General features: G+C 37.0%; 1 protein-coding gene across 1 annotated transcript in view; it reads right to left on the reverse strand.

The window, feature by feature from the left end:
• Positions 1 to 7,365, reverse strand: part of GLRB (glycine receptor beta) — a 49,481-nt gene extending 42,116 nt beyond the window's left edge. Inside the window, exon 1 of the mRNA XM_016200318.2 lies at positions 6,948 to 7,365. Within this exon, the coding sequence (XP_016055804.1) occupies positions 6,948 to 7,069 (122 nt within the window). The 5' untranslated portion in view covers positions 7,070 to 7,365. The remainder of the gene's footprint in view (positions 1 to 6,947) is intronic.
• Positions 7,366 to 21,986: the final 14,621 nt, after the last annotated feature.

Consider the following 21,986-nt stretch of genomic DNA (forward strand, 5'->3'; position numbering starts at 1 on the left):
CTGAATATACTACATATGTAGTATTCAACAAATATTTAGTGAGTCATTCAACAAATATTTAACAAGTGCCTACCACAGCCAAGCATTATTTTTAGGCCCTGGGAAAATACCAGCAAACAAAACATGCAAAAGCACTTGCATCCAATGGCGTTCAGCCCCTGATTCATGGAGTAATTGGCCACAGGGTAACAATCAAAAAGTCCCTAGTTCCCATTCTTAAAGAATTCTACTCAGGGCTATGGTTTGAATTTGATATGGTTTTAAATAACCATTATCCCAGACCTAGCCACATTTAAGAAAAGGTGCTTATTCCAATGTCATGCTAAATATCTTCATTCCTAATTAGTTTGTTTGCTTCATCTTTTTTCCCATGTGTGATTTTTTTTCTTGCTTACTGTCCAATTTAATGTTTAAATACAAATTAGAAACAAAATTGAGTCTATATTATGAAAAGTTGACATAAGTGGAGCCATTTTTAAAAAGAGCTAGAGCAGCCATTCCAGAGGAACTGCTTAAAAGTCTTGCTCCCTGAACCATCGGAATGTTTGAACTAAGTGAAATAACCTTTGCACTTGGCCAAGGCAACATTGTCTTATAATGAATTATTTGTGCCCAGCTGGCCATGGCTCAGCGGTTGAGCATCAACTTTTGATCCAGGAGATCGAGGTTCGATTCCCAGTCAGGGCACATGCCCGGGTTGCGGCTCGATCTCCAGTAGGAGGCATGCAGGAGGCAGCTGATTGATGACTCTCTCATCATTGATGTTTCTCTCTCTCTCTCTCCCTCTCCCTTCCTCTCTTTGAAATCAATAAAGACTAAAAAAAAAAAAAAAAAAAAAAGCTGTAGCTCAGCCCTGGCCAGTGTGGCTCCAACTGAGTGTCATCCCATGCAGAGTGATTGTCAGTTAGATTCCTGTTCGGGGCACATGCCCAGTTTGGGGGCCTGATCCCCAGTAGGGGGCATGCAGGAGGCAGCCGATCAATGACTCATCATTGGTGTTTCTCTCTCTCTCTCCCTCTCCCTTCCTCTCTCTGAAATCAATAAAGATATATTAAAAAAGAAAAAAAGAATTATTTGTAAAACTAATAGGAAAGCAGGCATCCTAAGCACAAGAACTGCTGATTATGGACATTCCTCCTGAAGACAGAATTAGTAACCAGTCTCGTGTAGCTAAAGAGTAACTCAGGTTGTTAACACCAATTGAAAGTCCTTTCCTCTATTTATGTAATCGTTCCTTTTCATTTTCTCACAAAAAAAGTCCTTTCCTTTTTGATAAGGACACAGTTTTGGTGTCTGCCTGAATCTGTGCCCACAAATTGCACTTTTGTGACCTCAGATAAACAATGGTCCCTCTCATTTGGCTTCTTGTTTTTAGGCTAACAAAACAATGTCAATAAAAGTCCCAGTATTTTGTGTCTATATGTATGCAAATAGAACAAGTAATTCTAAAATTCAGATGGAAATGCAAAGGACCTAGGATGGCTAAGGTATTATTGGAGAACAAAGCTAGAGGATACTCAGGCAGGCATTCTGCCTTAAGAAAGTGTGCTACTGACACCAGGTGATTAGTGATAGACCAGTGGGACAGATTGGAGAAGCAACTGATTTACAATCAAGACACAACTGTAATTTAGTCAATTGTGGCTTTTCAATCCATATGCTGCTTTTAAAAATGAATCTTGACCCTATCCCACACCATACACAAAACAATAAATTGAAGTAGGTTATGGAACTAAATGTGAAACATAAAACAATAAAGCAGAAAAAACAACAGCAAACTATCTTCATGACCTTGGAGTAGAGAAATGTTTCTTAAATAGAACACAAAAGCATTAAAAAAGATTAATAAATCAGACTCAGACTTCATTAAAAATACGTACTTTCATTCATCAAAAGAAACTTAAGAAAAAGCGATTTGGAAAGAGATTTGTAATACATATGTATGACAAATACTTCTCTGTAGGATGTATAAAGAATTTCTACATATCAATAATAAGAAAAAAGTGGACACATTTTTTAAAAAGTGGGCAAACAAAAAAAGTGAGCACTTTGCAAAAGAGTTATGACTAAAAGTCCAATATTAAAAGGTGCTCAGAAATCTTAATCATCAGGGAAATGCAAATTAAAATCACAATGTGATATCTTATACTCACATCAGATGGCTAAAATTAAAATGACTGCTAATAATATCAAGTTTTGACAAGAATGTGAAGCAACTGGAACTCTCACACATGAATGATGGGAATAGAGTTGGAAAACTGCCTATATATTCTAACGTTTAATATACTTATACCCTATAATTCAGAAAATTGATTTCTAAATATATGGGTATATATACTCTTCTCAGTTTGGATGTTGCCTATGGATGGTCTTATTTTAGTCATCGATAAAATGTTAAACACAGTAAGGCCAAAATTTCACCAGGAAACATCAGCTGGGTGGAAGATTTCCCACTAATTGCCCAGTTGTTAACTCATCTAGTTTTAATATTGAGACTATATTTCTAAATATTGTCCATAGGGACTATATAAGTTCTTTTTCAAGTGCCTTAACCAATTCAGATATAATGACTTATAAGAGCCAAAGATCATTAGGTTTTTATTCACTCTTTGAACAAATTTTTATTGTGTGTGTGTGTGTGTTTGTGTGTGTGTGTGCTATGTTGATCTTTAGTGATTGAGTCAATAAGACACCGTTCGCAAGGAACTTTCAACCTAGTGAGGACAGCAGGCCATTACAACTGATAATTACCATATGGTATTATAAATATGATAAGCAATTAGGGTACTGTGGAGGCACAGAGTGTGTTTATCTAATATCAGAATTAGGAAAAGTTTCCCAAAGGAGACAAGGTTTTAGTTGAGTTTAGGGTCATTAAGGGACAGATTAAAGTGTTAAATGTGTGGGTGTGATGTTCTTCAGAAAGGTCTGAGCCAGATGTAGCTTTAGGAGTCAACAGTAAATGGTGTTTATAGCTATAGATTTGGACAAGACCACTAAGGTGGCTGTTAACTGAAGATAGGAGAACACTGGTATTTTAGATCAAGGGAGGAACACTTGCACAGGTGTGAAAGAGCAAGTGTGTGTGAGACCTGGCTCATGTGTGGGTTGAGCTGGGGTGGGATGGGGTGGGGTGGGGGCTGGGATGGAAAGATGGTACTGGAGATGTCAGAGGCTAGTTCAGCAAGAACTGTGGTTGCAGTCAAGGAATCAGGACCTCGCTCAGAAACCTATGGAGTCCCTTCAATGATTACGCATTAGAATGAATTGACTATATCAAGTATTTAGAAAATACACTGTAGTGTCAGTGTGGAAAGGGAAATGATGGAGGAAGACAAGTAGCAGGGAGACAACAATTTCACCAAAAAGAATGGGGAGGAGTAAATAAAGCAGGGTCCACATGGGAATGAAAATGAAAGACGCATTCCAGTAACAGGAAAGACTCTGCATTGAGAAGTCTTGGTGACCAATGAATCTGAGAAGCTGAGGTAGAAAAAGAAGGTCTAAAGTGATCCCCAGGATTTTTATGTGAATGACAAAAGAGGTGGTGCTATGATTTGCTGGGGAATAAAACTATTTTTATTGGGAGTGGTGGGAGGATTCCTGGGCTCAGGTTCTACCATTTTAAATTGAGCCAGAGGTTGAGGTGGGATAGTGAGGTAGAATTACTGGACTTGGACCTATACCATCGCATTCTTCAGAGATGTCTGCGCTGGACAGAAACTTAGGAATTAACAGTGACTATATGGTAGTTACAGCCATGGATTTGGACAAAATCACTCAGGCAGAATGAATAGAAAATCAGAGGAAAGGCCAATAGATTAAGGTCAGTATCAAGCCAAGCTGTAAAATAGAAAGCTGTGCCCAAAGACTTAATCTAAAATATTTTTTCTAATTTAAAGTTTATTTCTCATTTATTAACATATATTAAACTTCTCAAAATTTATGAAAGCAAATTTATGAGGTAGTTTGTCAATGTGATACTATTGTTTCATTTAAACACTCAAAATAATGAATAATAGCATATAGTTATGATTTTGTAGCACCCGAAAACAATGTATTTAAAAAATAGTAAAGACCCAAGAAAAGTTTATAGGATTCAAGCTCAACATCAAAATTATACCCTAGAATACTAAGGACCCTAGGTCCTTTATTTCTTCTACATTTTAAAACATTTTTTCCTTTATGTATAGGCTTTGAAGAAAATATTGTTATAACAATAAAATGGGACATTTTGCTCATGTTTGCTGCACTTAAAGAACACATTAACCATTAACACATATGTCTACACAAACCCATTGCTTCATAAACTACTTTTTAAAAAACTCAAATATCTCTGTATCTATTTTGTTCATAGGGCTGTATGCTGGGGAGAAGGGGTCAGTGGGGGTGGGCAGCGGGACATTTGTAATACTTTCAACAATAAGATAAATTTTTTAAAAATTCAAATAAATCAAAGTGTCACTGGGCAGGAATTTCACCATATTGAGAAGTACTATTTGACAGTCTGTGCCTAATTTCCAAGTTTTATCACCTTAAATATTCCTCCTACTCAAGATATTTCATATTTAATCAATTTACACAAAATGGGAAAACTGTATCATCCTGTAAGGTACAAATACTGTGCATATCCTTTTACAGCACATTATTAGAGCTGAGATTCTTAATCTGGATGTTCAAAGAAATTTAATATAATAGATCCAATCACAGCCAGAGAAAATTTTAGTCCTCTGAAGTTCACAATTCAGTGATAATAAAATCAAAATTCTTAATAAAATGTTCAAACCAAAAAATGCATATCTAATTCTCTAAGGTAGACCTACTTTTTAGTAAGTCAGAGTTTTGGCAGTATCACTATGGTAACTGTTAGTAAAGATTTACCTTTACTATAAAAATAGTAATTATAAAAATAAATAAAATTTTAAACTAGAGTAGAAAATTTCAAAGATAACATTCAATTAGTTACTCAACATACCTAAAATACTGTGATAAGGTTTACCAGGTGTATGTAGGTCCTGACACTTGAAGATGTCCATATTTACCAAAAGAGAACATTTATCATTCCATTCTTTATCTACTAGATTTAACTTTAAAAATCTATTTAAATAACTATAGACGCCATAAGTATATGCAAGCAGTTTGCATATGAGGCAATTTTAATAATGTAATTTTGAAAAGGGATAGAATGTCCTGTAAAAGACTCTTGTGAGATACATCATAGTTATAAGGCTTGCCGATGCCATCTTCAGGACTCTTTGATTCATGATGTTTAATGGGGCAGGGGGAAGAACATAAGAGCCTATCAGCTTTCTCATATAAAGAAACTGATCAATGATGGCTTGACCCCACACATAGAATTACCATGACTGTAAAACATATACGGCAGTTTGTGTCAATATGTCAACGCTCATCAAATAAAAGTTAAGATAGAGACTACCTAAAACACGAGAATATGTCCTTTTGCTTGGGAATAGTACGGCCTGACAATGTCCAGTTCCCTCAAATGCTAGTCTCTCGGTTGTGGCACAGAAGCTCTAACAGTGAAGGGTAGTGATAGTTGCAGATAATGGTTATTCTTGAACCTGCCACGATCAGACACTTTATACCCATTTGGTCAGATGGCCAAGGAGAGACACTTGAATATAACTCAGGGCCATCCCACCACACACCCAGAAATCTGGCCCAGACATCAGACTGTGTAGCACTGGAATAAGCAGGACTATTAAAGCTGAAAACTAGGAGATATTTCCTAATAGAAAGCTTAATCTAATGTTTGACTTTATGTAGATTATGATATGGCCTCCAGACTTTTAGTCTCACACAAATACCCATTCCAAAATACGATTCTACTCACTGACATGGATAACAGTGGTGATTGTGGCGGGGGTGCAGGGGGTAGGATATGTGTGGATGGAGGTGGGAGAGGGAGTAGAGGGGATAAATGGTGATGGGAAATAAATAAATAAATATATGCAGTTAAAAACACCAATTCTAATATCCTTTCTTTACAAAATATACTTCCCAAAATGCACCTTAATATCTCTTCTAGAACACTTATAAAACTATAATAGTCTACATTTAAATAATGATGATGAAATAATATTGCCTAACATGGCATTTAAGAAATCTTAATTGAAAAATGACTTAAAACAGCAAAATAATTTTTATTTCAGATCACTGCATATGTTACATTATTACCTAAAAGCACATTATATGATGTGGAAGTTATTTATGGATATACTGTTCAATTGCTCTATTAGATATTATTTGCTATTATTCAACAGTTATGTTTACCTTTCCTATTAAAAAAAAAAAAGTACAAACCACAAAACTTTGTTGTTGATGTTTCTTCAGGGGTGAGTGGTTGATTTGGATTTAGATTTTGTTTTAACGTGTAACTTGAAATTTAATGGCATATTTTTGAGGAATATTCTAACTTCCTAATATAAGTCCTTTACCAAAAAAAAAAAATTGAAATAGAAAACTGATCCACCGTGTGAATTTTCTTGTGCCATCCATCAATATAAACTAAATAGACTTTAAAATCATAGTTCAGCTATTTGATTTCTTTAATGAATATTTATTTTTAGGACTATTTTTAAAAAATCAACTTCTGAACTGGTATTCATTATTCAAAGCATGCAATCTCAGTATCCAATTAAATTTGCACATTAAGGTAAGAAATAGTAACTTTTTTCTGCTTCTATAAAAAATGTATAAATGTCTAAGTCCAGGGCATAAACAAAACTTTATAAAACTTTACCTTTAATACTGGGAATTAGCTTTCACATTCTAAACCTCTCTTCAGCCTATATTTTCTACCTATGAAACGAATATCTATTCTGATCTGAAAGGTTCTGCTGATGTGTGCTTCAATAAACCACCTTACTTAGATAAAAATGCAAAAACATTTCTCCATATGAGAATATAAGGCATGAAGAACGTACGATGGGCATAGATACTGCTTCTTTTTCCCCTTCCCCTTCTTTGAAGACTTCTCTTTAGAATAGGCTTCTTCAACCCACAAGGAAATTAAAATAAAAAAGGTAATCGCCAACAAAATCTTCATCTTGAACAGTTAAATTTCAGGAGATGGATCTACAAGAAAGAACAAGAAAACATTTATATTTCTGAAGCAAATTATTACCTATACGACTCTTTAGGATTACGATCATTACTATCCGGTGGACATTTGCACATCAAGTCCTCGTTGCTCATTCCTTGGTGGTTATACCTCACTATATATTTTGTGATGATTTAGCAGTAAAAATTAGTTTAAATAATGGTAGAAAATAAAATTCTAATGAGGTATGAAAGATAACCATGTAATATTTCTGATTCTATAATTATATATAATTGTAAATTGATATTGATTTGCACAGTATGTCAATTTATGTTTAGACAGATATCTGGAAGGATGTTTTATCACAGTGTTAAAATGGTTATACATTTGAACTAATGTTTGTTTTCTTATTTAATTTTTGTTTTGCTTTAATTTTGGATGGAGATTTTCCATAAACAAACTAAAAGTAAGATAATTTTAAGTATTAAAAATTGACAGATAAAAGAAAAAAAAATAGCATCAAAGAGCTTTGCACCCTAAATTCATTGTATTTTTATTTATACACACTAAATTTGCAAGCTACCTTTTACCCCTCCCCCCCCAAAAAAAGATGCATGTGGATTTAAAGTACTTTTTGGCTTTCCTGCTTGCTTGATACTAATGTTTATTACCTAAAGATGATTTCTGGCTCCAGAAATTCTAGGTAAATTATATAAAATAAAATACCAAGTATGGTCAGACTCTTCCAAATAATCTTCTTAGCCATATTTTAATAACATTTTCCATGCTGAAATGAGAATTATATTCTTGCCAGTGTCTGATGCATAAAAAACAACAGAACACAAAACGAAACAAACCCAAACTTTAAGCCTCTGCTAACACACACACACACACACACACACACACACCCCCACACACACCCACACCCCCCCCCCCCCCAACACATATTTACACCTCTTTTGCGGCCTTCATTTCCAAACCATAAATTGTTTTTCCTTCATTGTTTTCTGCAGAGGGAGAGACCTATCGTGTCCCTCAAAATTAACTTAATTCCCATCTGACCCTTATAAACGTGCTTCTCCCATGTCATGTGTTTCATCTCCCTTTCCCCCCAGAATTACTTCCCCATTTGCCCTCCCCCCTAAGGAAGGCCAGGTCCTCTATGATGGAGCCAGCAGGGCTGCCCCGCACCGGCGGGGATGCAGAAGGCTCTGCCCCGCGAACCTGCGGCCCCGCGCCCCCCCCCCCGCGGGCGCCCGCCCCCGCCCCGGCCCAGCAGCAGGTGCTTCCCCACCCGCGCGTCCCGCCCCGAGGAAGCCCCGGGGCCGTCCTGAGGGTCTGAAGGGGCGGGCAGGCGTTCCGCGCTCGGCCCCCGCCGTCACCTCCAACCTTTCCGAGGGGACAGCTGCGGCGACTGGAGGATCCGCAGAAGCGCAGCGCCGGGAGCCCTCCCCGCACATCTGCGATCCCTAGCGACCCCCGGCCCCCGCGCCCCTCCATCCCCAGCGCGCCCGCGCCCGGCTGCAGCTACCCGCGCCCCTGTCCCCTCGCAGGACCGCGCTCGCCCCGTCCCCTGAACGCCGCAGTGCTCCCGGTGCCCCCGCCACCCCAGCCTGGACCCCGGCTTTCCGCAGAGGCAGGCATTCCGGTCCCCAAACCGCCGCCCCCGCCCGCCCCCCGGCTCCCCGCCCCCCCCTCCTCCGGGGAGCCCCGCGCACGTACCCTAGGCGCCCCCGCCTCCAGCCGCCAGGCCAGGACGAGGCGGCGCGCGGCCCAGACGGCGGCGGCTGCGGGGCGTGCGGCGGGCGCAGAGCGGGGCAGCCGCGTCCCCGCCGCCCGCGCCGCCGCCGAGCTCCGCGGACGCGCCCGCTCCGGGCCCCAGCCTGCGCCGTGCGCGCCGCTGCGAGTGACCGCCGCGGGGACCGCGGCCGCGGCGCCGGGCCTGCGAGCGCGGGCGGCGGGACGGGGCGGGAAGCGGCACCCCGACCCGGCGTGGGGGCCACGACGCCCTCCCCTCCAGGCATGGGGAGGGCTTCGGGGCAGAAATGCAGTCCCCCCTTTAGGGGACTGAAGACGATGAGGGCTGGGGTCCGGGAAGGACGGTGTTGGTACAAGAAGGGAAAAAACAACACCAGAAACAAACCCTTTCCAAGACCTTGTGACCACTAGTAACAAGAAGCAATAAAATAACAAATGACCTTCTTGGACCCAAAGGGACAACCTGTGGTTTCCTCGTTTGCCGGACTCCTGGCATCTAACCTGGTCTCTGAGTTTTATTTCTAATCTCTAAAAGCCTGGCCTTCCTACGCAGCCTGGAATTGGCCAAAATGCCGAAGGCCATGCAATCGCGCAAGCAGTGGTGCTTCCACATTGATGCTTCCACATTTGCCACCCAGTCGCCACGCGCGCAGAACTTCGCAGGGCTCGCACCCTGTCGCTGAGTCCTCCCCTTAGCTCTCCTCACGACACTCCGCGGGCAGGCGTAGGGCTTCGCCCTCCTTCTGCAGAGAAGAAAATGAAGCTCGGATGTGCTGAGGGGCATACTCGGGGTCACGTATCCTGAATGGAATTTACCAGAGACTCAAAGTCTGATTTTACATTCCTGAGCCAGACACGATTTCAGCTTCTTGTTTACAAAGTGGTCCTTCATTTGGCTATGCTCTTAGATAACACAGCTTTCCTATTCTCCCTTGACAGTATGCCTAATAAGAATTATAATAAGAATTATTATAATAATTATTATTATTAAGAAAGCCTGGGCTCAGGTGAGCATCACTTAGCACTGTGTTCTGGACCCACAGATGTATCCACTAATCGATTTTTCAACCCCGGTGGTAGGCAGAGAAGGGAGCATTGCTTGGATACAGTAATTGCCTGCCTCTCCTCGCCAGAAGCAGGAGACGTAGATGGATGTTTTGCAGATATGATGGGATGTGAAAACACAAAATAAAATATGCAAAAAACACTGGCAACACAGTACACAGTTGAGTATTGGTTGTTGACCCTCATGACTGTGTGACTGACTGAGAGCTGGGACTCATTGCCACTGCCCAGCATGGTGAGTGAGTATTGTAAGGCATATCGCTAACCCAGAAAGATCAAAATTCAAAATTCTAAGTACAGTTGCTACTGAATCTGCATTGCTTTGCGTCATTGTAAAGATAAAAAATCTTAGGTCAAACCCTCATAAATGGGGGCTGTCTGTATAACCATGTTCTGTAAGCTTTACAAGGTACTCTGCTCCCTGAGATTAGTAATTGATCATTACTTTATCGGAAGAGCTGTCTTTTTCTTAGAGACTCAAATCGGATCAGGATATAACTTTGGGTTTTAAAGGTTTACAAAGGAGAACTGTATTGATCATGTAAGTTTTATAAGATATAAGTTTTGAGAATAAGTTATATAAGGAATGATAAAACAATGTTTCATGCAACCAAGGGACTTTAAATGTTGAAGAAAACCTAAACTTAGCTTTCATATAATCAAGGAATTATTAAGAGTTCAGAATAATTGGATGTTCAGATTCACATAATGAAATAGACTTATCTTTTACTTCCAAAATCTTAGGATCAACATTTGACAGGACTCAGGAAAATACATTATTTCATGACATTATGAAATGAAGGTCTAAAATTCTGCTGAAATTATCTAAAATTAACTTTTCCTGGTATTCTTTTTAACTATCCCCCCTATGGACACTCTTTTGGAGATTTAGGTTAATCATAAGAAAAGCATCCAGTTGTCTGGATGGGTATGAGTTTGGTTTGGTTTTGCTTTTTGACCCAAAGATTAGGAAATACAGATGATGACCTAAAATGACTTTTTCCAGGCCTGTGAAGCTGTGAAGTTCCAAATTTTGAATATTTTCTGTGAAGATAATCCACTCACCTATATTTATTTAGCTGTTTTATATTATATTGTCAATGGGGAAACTTCCAAATAATGTCATGAAATAATGTATTTTCTCCAATCCTGTCAAATGTCGATCTGCTTTCTGTCCCTTTTCTTTATCTGCATTCACTCCCTTAGTAATTGCATCCAGTCATATGGCTTTAAGTACCATGTTAATGACTCCCACATTTATTTCTCCACACTAGACCTCTGTCCAGAATTCTAGACTCATATTCAAATACCTTCTTGACACCTCTATTTGCATAGTCAATAAACATTTGAAACAGAACATATCCAAAGTGGAACTAATGCTCTTCCCAAATTCTGCTCCACGCTCAGCCTTCTTAGTTGATGGCAACACTTGTCTTCTTGTTGCTCAGGCCACAACTCTAGAAGTTGTTCTTGATTTCTCTCTTCCCACGTCCAATCTGTAAGGAAACCCTCTTTACTCTCAAATCATGTCCAGAATTCCGCTACTTCTCACTATTTCTATTGCAACCAGCCTGGACTGAGCCACCATCATTTCTAAGTTGGATTATCGCCATAGCTCCCCCGCCTCCTCCACTGCCTTCTGCATCCTCTAGTGTTCTCAGCACAGCAGCCAGATACCTTTTAAAAATGTCATGTGTCAGATTATGTCAATCCTCAGCCCCAAACCCAGCAATCCCCGTTTCACTCAGATTCTCAACCCAAGTGCTCACCATGGCCTACATGGTCCCAATTGTTATGCCCCCCTCCCAATAGCTCTGCCTTCTTCCCCCCTTCCCCCTGCCCCTTGCTCTCTGCTCCAGCCACTTTGCTGCTTCTCCAACATGCCTGTGCTAGGCAGGAGCCCACCTTAGGTTATTCATTCCAGCTGTCCCCTCTGCCTGAAATGCTCCCCTAAAGAGCCTCATGTCTAACTCCCTAACTTCTTTAAGTTTTTTCTCAGATGTCACCCTCTCAAGGAGATTTAGCAAATATTGTTTAAAAGCCCTAAATCCCCCATCCAAGTATTTCTGATCCCCTCTTGACTGCATTTTCTCTTTTTCATAGTACTTATTATCTTCTAAAATATTATACAATTTATTCATGTATTTGTTGCCTCTTTTTCTTGTTAAAACTTAAGCTCAATTCAAGAAGAGATTTTTGTTTTTGTCCATTGATGTCCAGGCACCTGGAATAGTGCTGAATAACTGAGTAAAGCTTGGCCTAGCTACTTAATTTCTCTAAGTTTCATGTTTTTGTTTTAGTAAAATAAAAATGACAGTACATAATTTGCAGAATTGTTCTAAGAACTGAACAGCTAATTTATGTTAAATATTTGTTATATAGAAGAGGGGCCATAAATAATTACCTTTCCTGTCTTTATTTTTTTCTGTTTGCTTAGTGACATTATAGATTTTTAATTAATAGGATCCTGACACATTTCTCTCTGTTTCTTTTTATTTTTCCCTTTATTTACATGTATGTGGAAACATTGTGTAGGCCTATCTCAAGACACTCAATAGGAGACCTATTTTCTATGCACCTCAGCTTCATATGGTCTATAATATATTAATTTTATTTTACTTGTTCATGAAACTTAAATACTGTCCTAAATATCTTGTTAGATTAAGAAATCTAACATTATAAGAAGAGAGGTTAGTCTCACCAAATCATTTGTTCATATGATGTAAGCACTTATCACTCTTGCTGCTTACTGTTTATATCGCTAGAAAACATTAGTCTTAAATATGTAAATTTACTTATTTTCCATTTTCTTTGTATATGAATCATATTTACTCTTTAATTATGGCCTGAATTTTAATAGTAATTCATGATTTTTCACTGAAACTTCAGTCCATATGCCATTATACCCATCAAATATATTTTTAAAAAGCATGTTCACCTGTTTTAGATAGTTTTCCCCCAAATCATCCTCTTTAAAAATGTCTGAAAAATATGCCCAGCCGGGCATGGCTCAGCTGTTGAGCGTCGACCTAGGATCCAGGAGATCGGCGTTCGATTCCTGGTCAGGGCACATGCCCAGGTTGCGGGCTCAATCAATGACTCTCTCATCACTGATGTTTCTATCTCTCTCTCTCCCTCTCCCTTCCTCTCTCTGAGATCAATAAAGATATATTTAAAAAAATAAATAAATAAATAAATAAAATAAATAAATAAATAAATAAAATAAAATAAAAATGTCCGAAAAATAAACAGTTGGAATGTAAATATAAATAAAGAGAAGATTACTGAGGTTGATTAGGGTAATGGGTCTTTTACTTGGCATCTGTTAAGTACTATTCATAAATTTTAAAAGACAGCAAAACCTGTTTTGGGAAATGTTAATGAATAGCCAGTCTTAATGTATTAGAATAATGCAAATAACATTTTATAACCTAGAATCACTTCCATGTGTTTTTCACACACAACATATTATCCTTAAAATATTCTCCAATATCCTAATTATTTTAAAACAAACTTTTAAATAATAATAGCTACCTTTTTTTGATTATTTGCTACTTGCAATAAATGTAATTTATATTATACTTTAAAATCTTCAAGATATCTTTGCATTGGAAGTTATTTTATACCCACATTTCTCATGAGAAACTATAAGTTAAGAAAGGGCAATTAACTTATCCAGGATAATAGAGTTGGAAGGGGAAGAGAAAGTTTCATCTTTAATGTCCTATCACAACATTAAGACTCTGATTCTAGTTATACATGGGAGAGTGAAAGCAGATTAGGTTTGTAGACATAGACATGGTTTGTACAGAATTCTGGCTGCAGATTAGGAAATTGAAATCAAAGAGGCTGTTCTAGTACAAGATCCAGGCCCTTTCTCCCAACTCCAATTTGGCCCAAAAGATTAACTAATATGTGAATTATTTTTCACTTAATTTTTTCTGTTCAACATAATAATACCAATAATAATTGTTATCATCATTATTGACTGAGTGTATACTATTTTCCAGATACTACATAAAACACATTAAATTTATTATCTCCTCAACAATTTTATGGGGTTGATACTATTCTTATTACAATTTAGAGATAAAGGTCCAGAAGCATCATATAACGTCTCCAAAGTCACTTTGCTAATAAATGATTGAGGGAGCTACGCACCTAAGTTTTTCTGATTTAAGAAAGTGAGCTCTTAAAATATTTTTTCATGTGATTGTAAATTGTTCATTCAATAATATCTCATGACACCCAGAACTACATTAATATGCAACCAAAACACGTTAATTGTGATAATATTATGAGAAGATTAGAGAAGAGATATAAATAAGTTCTTCTTACTTATGAATATGAGCATTGCAGGAAACAGGTCAGAACAATCAAAGGCCCAGTGTACCATCTGCCACCCACCATCAGCCCTTACTGCCGTGGGGAGGAACTATCTGTGATTGGAGGTGCATGGGCTCAAAATAGATATTAAGATTTTGACATTTTATTCAGAGTATTTGCTGCAAAAGCACCCACAAGATATGATACGGCTTTTAAATAAATTAAACATATGTCCTAAGTCTTTAGCAAAAAAAAGAGAGAAAATGACTCACCTTTATGTTAATGACATAAGGCTAGTCCAGTATCAATTACATCAAAATCACTGATTTTTAGCCAAAACTCTTCACGTCCAGATAGATATTACAGATATTATAGATACGTCATCCACAGATCTGTTCGTGTGAGTTATTAATTCTTTTATGGTTAGCATGTGATCGTCAGGTCATTCAGAACTGCTCAAAGCCAAACATTCCCTCTGAAGCAATAATGAGTTATTGTGGCAGAAGCAGATGACTAGTAACCCAGGGCCACAAATCTTCCAGTCAAACAGAATCTCTTCCAAAAGTATTTGCCGTTTTTACCAAGTCTAAACAAAGTTAGAGTCACCAATTTTGACAAGCTTTGAATTTGCCGACTGGCTTTGTTGCAGATCTGGGGAGAGGTCATATCTTCCAGCAGCCAGGATTTCAAGGCTAAATGTTCAAGACAACATGTTCTGTTCCTCTGATGTTGAAAGCAGATATGTAATATCAGTTTAGAAAGCAATCCAAAATATCTTTCTTTTAAAACCTTGTGAACAATCCAATGGTGATTTTTTTCTCTTTTTTTTCTAAAGCTTAGGTAAAAAATTAATATTGGAGAAGTAGTATCTGTGGAGAATATTAAGAATGTATTCCTCTAGGTTTTCTAGTATCAAGCTAGACCAACTGAAAGTCCCAAGCAGGCAGATGATGGATTCTAAATCTGTGTCTTTATGGGAAATGTTTCATATTTATCATACCAATAAACTCCATTTATAATTTATGTACATGGCATTAGAGATTACGAATAAAAATCATTATTCTACTTCAGCAATTTTTAAAAATTTGTCTTTATTGTTGAAAGTATTACAGATGCCCTCTTTTTTCCCCACCGACCCCTTCTACCCCCACACCCACCCCTCCCCCAGGCCTTCACCACACTATTGTGTGTCCACAGGGTATGCATTTATGCATAAGCAATTTTAGAATAAGCAAGTGGCTGGATAATGGTCCTACAAATATTAAAAATAAGTTATAGAAATAAAACCATGGTATTTATCTAATTATTATGGTTTTGAAATGAGACCTTAAAATCAAGCTCACAAAGCAAATTAGGCTCATCACTAAGTAGCTTAATCTTTCTGTGATTTTAAAGAGTCTATATCTCTAACTTAATGTTTAAAACTTACTTTAGCAATAGAATTTATATACAGGGTGTGGCAAAAATAGGTTTATAGTTGCTCCTATGGAAAATAACATAATAATTAATAAATAAAAATAAACTGTGTTTCTCCTACAACTGTAAACCTACTTTGCCGCGCCTGTGTACTGGTGCAGGAGAACACTGTGCTAGGGTGGTGCGTCAGCAGAGGACGTGAGGGCTGGTAGATAAAGACCCAGTTCTGAGGCTGGCTTGGCAGGGAGAGGAAAGCCAAGGGGGAAGTCAATAGGTCATTAATAGAAAGCAAAGTTTGACATTTTTCAACATCATATGTAGGTCATCAAGCGCCAATAAGAGACTTCCATAGTGTGTATGAAGTGCATTAGTTAAAATTGATAGTCCCAAGTGAAAAGTTTGTATCCCAAGACAAAAATAGTTATTTGAACTTTTGATAAATATTTATCTCTTATTCTTGGGTTCAATTTTTTTAAATTTATTAATTCTAATTAATTAAACTCAGTTTCCTATAGTTTCTTTGTAAATTAATGAAAACTAGGATTTGGTAATTGAAAGTTTACGAAGGTGGAAATGATGGAGACTTAGAACAATAACATTATGCAGTACTTTTTAAATAAGAAAACTATTCATTGAGACTGAAAGAATACTTGCTATTACTTTATTTTTCTTTGAATAGAAACATGTTTTGGATATCTATGGGCCAAACTTGGTATAGGCAACTGAAATATAAAAACAAGTAAGAAATGGTACCTACACTAAAGTGATTTATTATTCAAAGTAGGGAAAACAGACTTTTAAAAAAATAGTGTAGACAAGCATTATCACGTAGGTGTGTACAGAGCACTCTGGAAGCCCCTAGCGTTCTGGGCAATCATGAAGTTTTCCCAAAAGAGACGACTGGGGCGAACCTTGTAAAATAATTAGGAGTTAGCTGGATAAAACTCCTTCTAGTGCAGATATTTTTTCTAAACAGACAGACCGGGATGTTATATGGGCATTTGAATTGAATATAAGCTGGTGGGTATTCAAAACTACAGTATGGCTAGAACACTGTAGGAACATGGAAGAAGATATAACCAGGGAAGTAAGTAAATAAGATCAGGTCGTTAAGAACATTGAATACCATGCTAAGAGGCTATTATTACTTTATTCTGAAGACTAGGAGAACCACTGAAGATTGTAAGTAAGGGATAAAACATGACCAGATTTGCATTTAAGAAGTGTGATTAGCAAAAGAACGTGTTGATTTTGAATTGTTTCCACATACTTAAGAATTTCATTAAAATAGATTAAGCAAACAATGCAATGAATTTGTCCTGAGAGTAAATCTCTTTCAAAGTAACTTATTTTGATTCCCAAATAACACACTTTGGTTATTACAGTTTTGCACTGTATTAATTCATTTTTGGTGTTTTTATTAAATAGCTGTAAAACTGATTTAAGTGGTCATTTATAAAAAAATTTTTAGAAATTTAAATTGCTCTATTAATTTTGTACAAAACTTGAGTGTCAATAAATCTATATTTTCAATTGATAACTAGCTCTATCCAAGTGGTGTTTGTTAAATAACTGTCCTCCTAAAAAATGAAAATGAAAATGGTATTGGCAAGAAAGGCTGCTCTAACACAAATCAATGTTATTCAAGGAACTTCCACCTCTACTCTTGTGACAGTAACCTTAGATTGCTAAACCACTAGAAGTTTGATACAAGTACAGGAGGCAAGCGTACAAAAGGAAGGGGATTATATATTTGCATGTAGTAGACAGGCTTGTACTGGGAATTTTTAAAAGGGAGGAAGAGCGTCATTTATGTCTGAGACTGGAGATTTGGAGCATCCCTAGGGAATCTTTCCCACTCAATTTATGAATTCAAGATTTCACCTGCCTAAGTTTTCATGAAATCTGTAACAAAATAAGGTCAGAATTCCTAACTATTTAATATAAATCTCTGTCCATGGATTCTGGAAAATTTCCAGATGAATCGCTTATTTGAATTTCATAAGGATATACTTACTTTTAAAAAAATATATAGAATATAATGATATATATTTAGGAAAACAAGTACATAAAAAGAAGTAAATATGATCCTTGAGTCTATGCCTCTTAGGAAATTATGGGTTTTTCTTTGTGTTTTAGTGTGTTGTCAAAAGAAATATAGGAATTTCCAGAAATAATCCTTTATTGCTATCCTATTTTGGTTAGTGTAATTCCTAGGGAAACTACATGCAATTGATTGAATTAATTGTTTCCATTTGAAAAGCAAGGCAGAAGATGTCTCAACCAGATGCCAAAACCGGGTACAGTGTTATTGATGGAACAGCTAAAAACAATAGTGGTTTTATTAGGCTAGTGAAAGAATATATTTTAAAATTTACAATAAGTGGCACTTAGTGCAGTTTCACTGATTTCATTAGGAACACTTAAATGCTGCTTTTAACAAATATGTAGATCCAAATGGGAATTTGGATCTGGAAGAAGATGAAAAAAGCCAAGAAGGGTGAAGTATGCCAAAATTTAAGAAAGACAGAGGAAATAGGAATGTTAACATGTGAATAAAACTCAGTAAATGTAATATTTTTTCCATTGTGTTTGAAGCAATGTATTTTATTATCTCCACATTGACAAGTAAGCAAAAATACACTTCAAGAAATAGGCCTCTCCATTTCCACAATTTATCAGGATAAAATTATTTTGTGAAAAATAGGACATTATTGATTTAAGGACTTTAGCTTGGCCAGGCACAAAATAATAATTGAAGAGCTTTCCTAATACACAGAAATAAATATATTTCTTTACTTTAGCTAATTCAAATGTTAGGATCTTTTTTATTTGTAAAAGACAAAATATAAAAATTATTCGATCTTCTTTAGGCATAAATTTCTGTATTTAAACAAACTTCAATATAAAAGAGTTACTTTGTCTAATTTTTGTTATTTGAGAAGGTGGAAAAAGTTAATAACTAACAGGAGATTCTAAAAGCTGGCTTCCTGTGTTACTAATAAATCTTCTTTTTAAAAAATTACCTCTCTGGTAGTGTGTGTGTGTATGTGTGTGTTTTGAGAACTTAGGCTGAAGGGTTGGGGCCAAAGGATACGTCTTAGGGAGAAGTAGGAAACTGAACAATCTTGTAAAAGGGTCTCTTTACAAGGGATCTCTGCAGGGAGCAGCATTTCTCATGCAAGACAATGCATTGTGAAAGGAGAAACTGAAGTGGTGGCATCTCATGCCATGGCTTTTATGGTGCAACTCTCTTTATGGGCTTTGTGATTATAATAAGGGGAAAAGCATAATGTATTTACCTCTTGTGTCCCCTTAGTTAAGGAAAGGACTGTGACTGGGTGGGTCATTTGCCAAATTCTGGGATTTAAGTAGTAAACCTATTTGGTTATCTCAAGATACATCTTCAAGTATAGATATTATAATTTTGGCCTAGATTTTTAATTCTTTATTTTTAAAATTCATTACTTTAAAACTCAGGGAAAGAAAAATGGTGGCATTTCAGGTGGAGAACATCAAGATATCAATAAGTGGCCTATTGAAAGGTGGCTGACACTTAGTCACAAGGTACAAAAGGCACAGCAGTATTCCCCAAGGTGCTACCTGGTGCCTCCATACACAAATGCGCCTACCTAACATTGTCCTTCCTTCTTAGTGGTGCAAATGTAAAAATATATCTGTTAGTTTGAAGAGTAAAGGATCCCTGGACCCCTAAAACTTTTACTGATGTGATGGATCCCTACATCTTTGTAGGTTTTTATATCTCACCCTTTGGAATATCTGGGTCTTATCAAGGCCTCCAATCTACTAGCCACTCTGCCTTATCCAGTCCAGTTAGAGTGATGGCATTAATCTAGTGGATTGATGTGATGTTCTGGGGGATATCCAAAGGTACAGACCTCTTTGGTCTATAGCATGGCATAGCACAAGGGAGTTAACCTAGACCTAGGACAAAACTCTAAATGTCTATAAACATATTATCTATTCCAAGTAAATTTGAATTCTTTATGATCCTATTTCTGATAAAAATGGAAATGAATACATTTATTAAATTGATGGCCATGCACCTGTTATTCAATTCTAGCAAAGATAATCACATCTGGCCCAGCAGCTGCAACTTGGACTACTATTTGGGTTGACTTTGCAGTCAGTGGTCCGTTGTCATCCTCCAGTCAGGCAGATGATCCAGCTCTGAAATTGCATCTTAGCATCTGCTTTTTGGAATATTCCTGGCACTAACTGCTGTGATTTGGCTTCTCTATGAAGCTGACTCTAAGTTAAAGATTAGCTTGCCAGACATTTGTGAAGGCTCTTAGGAACTCACAACTGTAGAAGAGAGAGAAAGGAAACAGGATTGGACAGAAAGAGAAGCTGAGCTGTAATGCTGTCCCAACAAAAACTTCTGTGGGCTCCATGGAGAGGTCTGAAGCAGAGTTGGCCTGAGTTAGGGAGAGGAGGCTGGGCCTTATTGCCCCTGTGCTGATCAAACTAGATACAGACTAAACCCAGAAAAGGAGCCACTTTTCTTCAGTCAAGGCCACACTTTTTTCCCATAAAAGTGTGAGAGTTGAGAACCAACCATTCCTAGTAGCTCAAATAATTTCTTTCATTTATTAAGGTTAATATGAGCTGCACATCAGAGCATCCACCACAATCAGATGACAATATATGGAGGTCATTTCTGGTCTTTCTAGTCTGTTCTGTTACTCAGCTTCTCTATCCTTGCACAAATATCACATTATTTTAATTACTGTAGCTTTAATGTAGGTCTTGACATATTTGGTAGTGCCTAGAATTGTTTTTGTCTTCACTACTGGTATTGTTGATCCTTTCCATATACATTTTAGAATAAGCCTATCATTTTTTATTTTAAAAAACCTACTGGGATTTTGGTTGTGATTACATTGAATCTATACTTTGAGGAAAATTGCTATCTTTACAATACTGTGCCTTCCAATATTGTACTTTCCAATGTACATAAATGATCCTTTAATTTATTTAGTCTTCTTTAATCTTAATAAGAAATTTAGTTTCTAATGTAAAGGCTTTGAATGTCTTTTGATAAAGTCATTCCTAGACATTTGATATTTGTTGAAGTTATTGTAATGATATTATTTCTGTTTCATTGTTTGTTGTTCTGTTGCTGGAATGAAAACACATTTTCTAAATTGAACACATATCCAATAAGCTTGCTAAATTCACTTATTAATTCTAATTGTCTGTAAGCATTTTATAATTTCTGAGCATATAATTATCATCTGTCTATGAATAATGATCATTTTATTTCTTCTTTTCCAATTAGTATGTCTTGGGGTTTTTTTGCCCTATTTACCAGCTAAATTTCCAGCACAATGTTGAATGAAATGTTGACAGTGAAATCCCTGTTCTATTCCTAAATTTTTAAAAAATCTTTTTTTTAAAGCTTTTTAATATTTCACCATTGTGTAAGATATTTGAGTGAGATTTTTAAAATGTTCTTATAGATTACTTATAGATTAAGGTCTTTCCCTTCTATGTCTAGTGTTCTCAGAGTTTTTTATGATGGGTAAGTGTCAAATTTTGTCAAATGATTTTTCTAAAGCTATAATAATAATTATGTGTTTTTTCTCCCCTTGCCCACCTCATTTTGTTTAGTGTGGTAAATAACACTGATTTTTAAAAAAAATGTTAAACTACCCTTACATATGGAAAAACTCCACCTGGTATGATGCATGTGTCTATATCTATATATAAATATATATCGATATACTGAATTCTAATTGCTGATATTTTATTAAGGATTTTCACACCAAGGTTCATGATTGGTCTGTAATGTTTCTTGTAATTTCCTTGACAGTGTTTTGAATCAAGAGTTGGATTTTATTCTTATAAATAGGCCCAGAGGCCATTCCCTTTTTTCTATTTCCTGAAATAATTTACATCTGGCCTGTGTCATTTCTTATTTACATTTCTTCTTTAAATGTTTGGAAAGATACACCAGTGATACACCCTTTCTGGGCCTGGGATTTTTACTGTGAGAAGGGTTTTTGTAATAATGTATTCACTTTTCACTTTTAGACTGTTAAAAAATGATATGCAATCTTTTTTTTATGGAGCGTATGCTACCCAGCAGATTATGTGCTGAATGTATGCCATGGACCATTGTGATGGAGGTTGATGATGTAGTGGTGACCATGTGAGCCTAAGGGTGAGACGGTGAGCCCGCTCTTGTGGAATGTATATTCTAGAAGGGGAGGTAAACTCCTACCAATAATATAGCAATGAATATAAAATTTCAATTTTGATAATTTCTAAGTAGTGGTTGATGGTGCATTGAGAGTTGGTTATGGGAAGATTTGATCCCATCTCAGCATATTAG

The sequence above is a fragment of the Miniopterus natalensis genome, chromosome 4 (genome assembly GCF_054644295.1).
Source record: "Miniopterus natalensis isolate mMinNat1 chromosome 4, mMinNat1.hap1, whole genome shotgun sequence".
NCBI lineage: Eukaryota > Metazoa > Chordata > Mammalia > Chiroptera > Miniopteridae > Miniopterus > Miniopterus natalensis.